This window comes from Nanorana parkeri, unplaced genomic scaffold (assembly GCF_000935625.1).
Source record: "Nanorana parkeri isolate BGI_ZX_2015 unplaced genomic scaffold, ASM93562v1 scaffold520, whole genome shotgun sequence".
NCBI classification, from domain to species: Eukaryota; Metazoa; Chordata; class Amphibia; order Anura; family Dicroglossidae; genus Nanorana; species Nanorana parkeri.
This window is the reverse complement of record NW_017306788.1, coordinates 348290-356083: the sequence shown is the minus strand read 5'-3', so window position 1 is coordinate 356083 and position 7794 is coordinate 348290. Positions and strand designations below refer to the sequence as shown.

Sequence of the window (7794 nt, the reverse complement as noted above, 5' to 3'; positions counted from 1 at the left end):
TTTACACACCTCTTCTGTAGACTAACATTTTGACCAAAGAGTTCTCCACATGTTCACCTTTAGGAAACTCATTGGGAAATTAAGATGGATGGCCGTCACTAATCCATCTACGCAGTAGTGTAGGACAGCCAGCATGAGCTCTAAGCGCTCTACAAACTGGGGATCAGCTTGAATTGGTACTGGTCCTTTTTTAGGAGTTTAATCTATTCCTCCAAATATTTATTTATGAGATCCTCAAATACAGGCACATCATCTACAGCAACAGTCAGTTATTTGTGAAGCTGTGACACTACTGGATTAACAGTTGAAATGGCCCACTTTTTAATAAAGGCCTCTGCAAATGGATATTAGACTGCAAATCATTTGGGAGGTATAATTAGTTTATCAGGAGTTTCCTAGTCTCTGTACTGGATGTACAGAAGAAGGGTGTGCACTGAAAAAAGCTTTGAAGTCTTAGGGCCTCTAACGGAAACCAAACTAGTAAAGTGCTGAAACAAGCAACCAGCTACTGTGTTGGACAATATAATAGGGCAAGGATTTTAGAGACTCTTTGTCAGATACAGCCTCAGAGGCCACTAAAGCTACATACAGCTAAAATAATAATTCTGTATGGTAAGGAATTGAGGTGGTCAGCGTCAGTAATTAAAAACTATTTGGCCCATGAAATCTTCTATAACTGCAGTCAAATCCACACAGGATAAGGGTTAGGAAGGCACCATAGCTGGCAGAGCTAAGGAAGACTTCAAGAAATGTAGGGAACGTGCTATCAAATGCTGAATGGCAGAAACAGAGGTTGGAGTGTGCACGTACAACACTCCATCCAGTGATGCAACACTCAATTCTTCAGCTTTTAACACTTTCTGTGGAAACCAATGGAGAAAAAAAAAAGAAAGCGATAGTAATGGCACCCAACAGTCCTAAAAAAACAAAGAAGTTCCTGATACTAACTGAGTACTTCAAAAACAGGATCACACCAGAGACTTTGCCACAGTTCTGGACCTGGAAAGCACTCTGTGCTAACTAACGCAGTACTCAAAGATCCGGAAAGTACCAAATGCAAAGCCCTGTGCTTGAAGGTCAGATTCCAGGCAGGCCCTACAATCATCTAGTCCAGCAGGGTCTGGTACAGCATCCAAAGCTATTGCTGAGGATACACCAATCCAGAAAGCTGCATAAAGAGACCCCATCTCAAGCAGCAAGCAGTGGAGTCTTGATTAAAGAAAATCTTGAGAAAAAGAAATAACATTGGCTAGTACAAATGGGTTAGCACATGGGTTAGCTTTTATCAGAAGAGAACAAAAATATCTATCCTCCTAGAACACTAACAAAAAAAACTGTGGCATGCTTGGAGGGTTATCCAGGACTGTTTTTTTTTGCCAGTGTCCAAATCCTTCTGTAGGTGGCAGTATAACCCAAATGTCTAGGTATTACTACATTGCTGTGTCTCACAATGAGGGAGAAAGAAAGCCCTTTATTAGACAAAATTATTTAATAAATAAAAATGTAAACAATGTCCCCCGATATAGATCCAACATCAAATCAGGTCATTCAGTGATGTAGATCCACGTTAATCATGATAACCCACCAACATGACGATGTTCACCCTCCCTTACTCTAGTCACAATTGACAGTTCCCCAGCCAGCTGCTATATGTCAACAAAACTGGCTGGAGATTCTGGGTGACATTTTTTTACCACCTATGGGTCAATGACATCATCCAGGATCCCTTTGCCGGTCTGTTAACAAGCACCAGTCGGCCAGCAACTGTCACTTTCTTTTCAAAAGTGACAAACGCGTGATGTACAAATTTCAGGTGTGATATAACAACACTAAACCCACATTTATCTGTACAATAAGTTATATAAATTGTGTAACTATAGAAGTTTCAGTATTGTCACCTCCCAGCTCTTTAAAGAACTGATGCATTATAAATAAACACAAACTAAAACAAACAGATTCCTCTGCAACACTTACTTGTCCATTTTCCTCTGTAACACATCTAGAAACTCATTGCAATATACAAGATTATCTGGCAGCCCGACATTGAACGAGTGCTCTTCAATCATGTGATTAAACAGGACAGATCTGCATAGAAACACATTTTTAACTTTAGCGATTAAAAGGGAAGAACTGCCTGAAACTGTTGAGATATTACATAAAAATGAAGTTTTTAAAGACCACTGCAGGATTTAAAAAATCTCTCCAACATTTCCCACTTTTACCTAACACTGTTTTCAAAGCACTTGCATTCATTCTCAATTAAATACAAGATAATTGTCCTAATTATTTTTAAAAGAACGTCCAAAGAAATACAGATCTCTATGGTATAAATTGGATTAGATGCCAAAGAAGCAGGTGGCAATTTTGAAAGATGTGCATTTTAATATACTTAAAGTAGTACTAAAGGCTATTCATTTTTTTTTACCTGAATGCATTCTCTTTCAACTACTTTCATTTTTGTTGGGGATGCAAGTGCTTTAAAGTGATACTGACATTCAAAATTTCGATTGTACAGTATAATGCATTGGTTTTTATGTCATTCCTAATTCTGAGGTAAAAGAGTCACACGTTCGGAATGCAAAATAACCATAAAAGGAAGAAATCAACATACCTGTTTCCTTTAAATTCCTCATCACAAAACATGCACAGCCTCTGAAAACTAGTATCTGACCTCTCACATTGTTGCTGTTCCAAAATGATTCTCTGTTCAATTATACAAACATAAATGTATTAAGGCAGATAACAATATAAGGTCTATAAAAGTTATGAAAAAAATAACCAAGACAATTGGGTCAGCTAGGTTTTTAGTTGACTGATTTATTCTCTTATCTTGCTTTAATATGTGTAAGAAATGCTTAATAGTCAATCTGAGCATTGTAAGCTGGATCTGAATTACTGTTTTTACCTTTTTCCATCTTTCTTAAATCATCTTAATGCTGCTGATCTCCTTCAACCAATTTGTCTACATTCATTTACTTCAGTGTCTGCTGTATATCATTGTTCTGGACTGGCTTCCTGATACCGACAACTGTGGACCAAGCCTGCACAATGCCACTGCCACTTGTAGTTCCCACCAGGGATGGCATGTAACAGGGTCACAAAACAGGACAGCAACTGGGAGACAGTTGTTACTCCATAGCAGGTACTGGTACTGCCTAAACAAAGACTTTCATAGTAGGATTACAAGGAATTGTTTTAAAAAACGCTGCAAATTTTAAAAGGAATTGAGTTTACATATCCCCCAAGTTTGTTCTGTGGCAAAATACACGATACGGTAAAATGATTTAGTGTGGTTTATTTGACAACAATTCTAGATATCCTATTCTCTTCTCTTCTCTTCTTCCAGTTTTGTGGGTTATTGCCCGTAGTATACAGGAACCTGCTAAACATTTGATTATATGAAGTGGTATGTCACAAATAGGGATGCACCGACACCAATTTACCGAATACCAATATCGGAAGTCCCATTAAGGATTCAGGCGGCGTGTAATGACTCGCCACCTGGCATCATGATTAGCTGGGGGGTGGGAATGACTTGCCGTCCGGCTTCCCGACCATTTAGGAAGTTAGGCGGCGAGTCATTATACGCTGCCCGGCTTCCTGATTGGCAGGGTAACCAGCTCCATGCTCGCCGTCCAGCTTCCAGATATCGGAAGTTCTGGTATTGGTATAGGCATCGGGAGCATTTGGGCCAGTACAAGTACTGGCCCAAATACTCAGTATCAGTACCGATACTAGTATTGGTGCATCCTTAGTCACAAGGACAAGTTTCATTCTGGTTTGTCAAGATTTAAAAATGGCTGGGACCCACTGCCCTAGTATGGTATTATTGGATAAAACATTGTTTGCATAACAGAATATACATGACAAAAGTCAGGATTTTGTAATTTTGATGCAATCTGAATGCAACATGGTATATCGCTTTCCTCTGCCTAAAGTTAAGTCAAAAGTCTATTCTATACATTCATGGTCATAGTTGCAAAAGAAATGATGCTCACAGTCTAAGGCTCCATTCACACTGGAGTGGCTGTTCGTGATTATTCTGCTCTACGAATACGCACGCAGCCAATCTAATGTGCATTGTACAGACTACTGCAGAGCCCCCAAAGTAGTGCAAGTGCGATAATACAGCAGATAACGCGCGTTCATGGGTAAATAGCCTCAAATGAGCAGAATCCGTGCAGTTGTTTCACAATAAGCATTTGCGTCCCGTGCGGTCTTCCGCAAACACTATATGTGAATGGAGCCTTAATAGGATGGAGAAGCATTTTTTATTTGAAATCAGTTCTGGACGTTTGGGTGTGCAACATTACACTTAAAACACAGCATACAAAGAATACCATATATGCCCAAACCATCTCCCCAGCTGACACACACACCTGTAAATCAGAGCTTATGAACAGTGTTTGGAACATGGTTCAAAAGCTTAGTTAAAGGAGAACTATGAGGTGAGTGCTTTTCACTGCTAGATAGGCAGAGCCAGCGCTGACTGGCGGAACGGACGGGGGAGGGGGCGGGTACAGCTGCTCTGCTCTCTAGATAGGCAGAGCCAGCTGTCACTCACGCAGCTGGGCGGATCTCGACATCGATGTGGCTCGCAGTATACTGAGCTTAGGGTAACGGGAGGACACTAGTTTGTGTCCTCCCGTTACCCTAAGGAGAACTATGGGGAAAAGCCCTGACCCCATAGTTCTCCTTTAAGAAATACAGCAGCATTATTGTCACATTGTATTTACTTTGTTGCATTTATCATCACTAAATAAATAGGCAGAAATGTAAAAACGACTCCTGTTCATAGATCACCCTAACCCTTTTATATTTGACTCCGAAGGACACACAAATACTAAATGCGGATAAAAGGAAAAAAACCAAAAACAAAAAAAACAATATTACTAGTTTTCAACATTAAAATTAAGAGGAACTTTAGAAAAAATACTTTAAGACATTGTATCTAAAAGCACTGAAGGCTAAAGGCCCTAACATGATAGAATGTCTATTGACATTCTGTTCTGCAGGATTTCAGAGAATACAAACTTCCGTTTATACAACATACTACTGCCATCACTTACAACATCTGGAGAATGTCTCTTGTTAAAATCATGAAAATTCCTATAAATGACACTACAACAAAGTTTGCTTATTGTGTGAGCAATGAGATTCAGCCATATTACAAAACGTTTTATATGACATGATGGGGTATGCCCCATAGGCACATGTATTGTTAATATTGTAACAATATTTTTAAAGTGACATTAAAGGAGAACTATGAGGTGAGTGCTTTTCACTCACCTCATAGTTCTAGCCGACCAGTGACAATGAGACTGTCACAGGTCGGCTCAGTAGATCGGGAGGTGAGCGAACACATACATTCTCGATCCTGTCACAGCTCTCTGCCATCAGAGGGGAGTGGCTGGATTCACCCCTCCCTGCTCCGATCCTCCAGCGCTGACTGGCAGAACGGACGGGGGAGGGTACAGCTGGCTCTGCCTCTAGATAGGCGGAGCCAGCCGTCACTCACGCAGCTGGGCGGATCCAGACATAGTCGGGATCGGCTTCAGCTGCGGCTACAGCTCGTGGTATACTAAGCTTAGGGTGACGGGAGGACGCTAGTTTGTGTCCTCCCGTTTCACTGAGAACTATGGGGAAAAGCCCTAACCCCTTAGTTCTCCTTTAAAGTCAAAAACATTTTTCAATCCCCCAATGTTAATGTCAGCACTTACCTTAAATGAGGTTTCTTAATCCGATCTTCCTTTTCTTTCCTGATGTTTTCATCTGTCCCTCCAGCGGTGCGGCGGCTCTCCGATCCAGCGCTGAGTCCTCTCTGCTTGCTGGCACTTCCGATCCAACGGTGTCTGCATGCGGGTGCACACGTCCATAGACTTACCTTGCGTCTCTGCTCGTCTCCCGGCCGAAAATCCGAACTGCGCATGCGCCCTCCCAAAGATGCGTTGCGGCCACCCGAGCAGTTTCGGATTTCGGGAGCGCACGACGAAAACAGGGTAAGTGTAAACCGCTGTTAAAGCATTTTGTTTTAAAAAACGTTTTGCCTATATCTACTGCTTGCAGCAGTAGATATAGACAAAAAAATGTAGGGTTTAGAACCCCTTTAAAGCTTATCTCCAGAGAAAGCACAAAACTCCCCTTGCAGTGGGGCTGCCTCTGCATTGCAAGGGTAAATGATAATTTAGGTCTAGGGCAGGGGTAGCCAAACTCCGGCCCTCCAGCTGTGGTGAAACTACAAATCCCATGATGCACCTCTCTACGGGAGTCATGTCTGTCAGAATCTTGCAATGCCTCATGGGATTTGTAGTTCCACCACAGCTGGAAGGCCGGAGTTTGGTCACCCCTGGTCTAGGGTATCAGGAAAAGTAGTTTTACTTGCCTGATCCGCACTCCTCAAGCAGCCAGAACTCATCTCGTCTCCCCTATGCTCTGGCGTATGGACTTACCTTCTGCGTCCTCCTCACATATAATGCAAGACTATGGGCCTTGCAGTGTACTTAATGATGTCAGTGGGTCACATAGCCTAGGGGTAAGGCAGAGTGTGCGGGTGTCGGTAGCCTGCAAAAGCAGGGATCAGGTAAGAAAAAAAAAAACTTTTTCCAGGTACCCTAGAGCTAAATAAGTATCATAAGTATCTAACCTTATCAGGAATCACTGTCCCAGTAATTACATGAAACACAGCAGGGGAAGGAGACCTTAAATTCCAGCTATGAGATTAGGTTAAAAGGATTGTGGCAGTTAGATGACATTTTACTTCAGAGTGCCAAAGCCCCACATCGGGTACATGCTTCCACATGCCCTGGGAAAACCCAACATATCATAGAGCTAACGGCAGAATACTGAATATGATTAAAGGTCACTGGGATCAAAAAATTAAACTGCTGTTCACAACAACCAGGTTATTTGTTTTATTGAGAAGATGATCCATACAGAGAACAATTCTACTTTGGTTCCAAATTTCATTAACGCCCAACTGGACTTTCGGTTAAAATCAGCTAAATACATCTCAGGTGCATAAAAACCAAAAGGTGTGCAAAGTCTTAAGGTGCCCATACACCTTACAATTATCTGCAGATTTTCTGTGGTCAGATGGAAAAGGTGCAACAGATTGGCCCAGGTGGAGATTACTCCATCTACACAGTTTAGTGTAGATGGAGGAATCTGTTGCACCTTTCCCATCTGACCATAGAAAACCTGCAGATAGTTGTAAGGTGTATGGCCAGCTTCACAGTTTGTGGTCTTTAAAAATCAACCACAGCAGGAGTAGAAAAGCATGTCGGCCTGTTGCAGAGTGGGACCCTTGCTCTCTGTGGGGAAGCAGTGATCTCTTTGCAGAGGTTCGACATGACCCCAGCTTAAATCAGAGCCAAAGCTTGCAAAATCAGCAGGGAGCATGAGGTTTGCCTATTGCAGGATGAGTGTAAATCACTCACCTCATAGTTCTCCTATAAAACCCCCAAATATTATATATGACCCTTTACAAAAAAATGGTGGCAGCGGCAAATTTTTACGTCATACGATAACGCAATTCTTAATGAAGGCCAAATATTAAGGAAAAAATACACTCAAGTTCATTTTAGAGCCCCCAAAAATATAACAGATGAGGTTATGATGAGTAAAAAGATACCCAACATGCCCAGGTTAAGAATTGTGTGCGTCTATGGAACGGCGACAAAATACGGTACCCGAAATTTACCATAGGTGACGTTTAAAGGCCTTTAACGGTCATCAGCCTAGAAATATCCGTGAATACTGGTACTAGAATTATTGCTCTCTCGCGCACACTGTGAT

The 7794-nt window shown here is 41.7% G+C and overlaps 1 protein-coding gene across 1 annotated transcript in view; it reads right to left on the bottom strand.

The window, feature by feature from the left end:
• ZNF277 (zinc finger protein 277) overlaps positions 1 to 7794 on the bottom strand; it is a 67351-nt gene that overhangs the window by 24427 nt on the left and 35130 nt on the right. The window contains exons 5-6 of the mRNA XM_018561381.1: positions 2612 to 2703; positions 1975 to 2085 (exon numbers count right to left, since the gene is read on the bottom strand). Of these exons, the coding sequence (XP_018416883.1) occupies positions 1975 to 2085; positions 2612 to 2703 (203 nt within the window). The remainder of the gene's footprint in view (positions 1 to 1974; positions 2086 to 2611; positions 2704 to 7794) is intronic.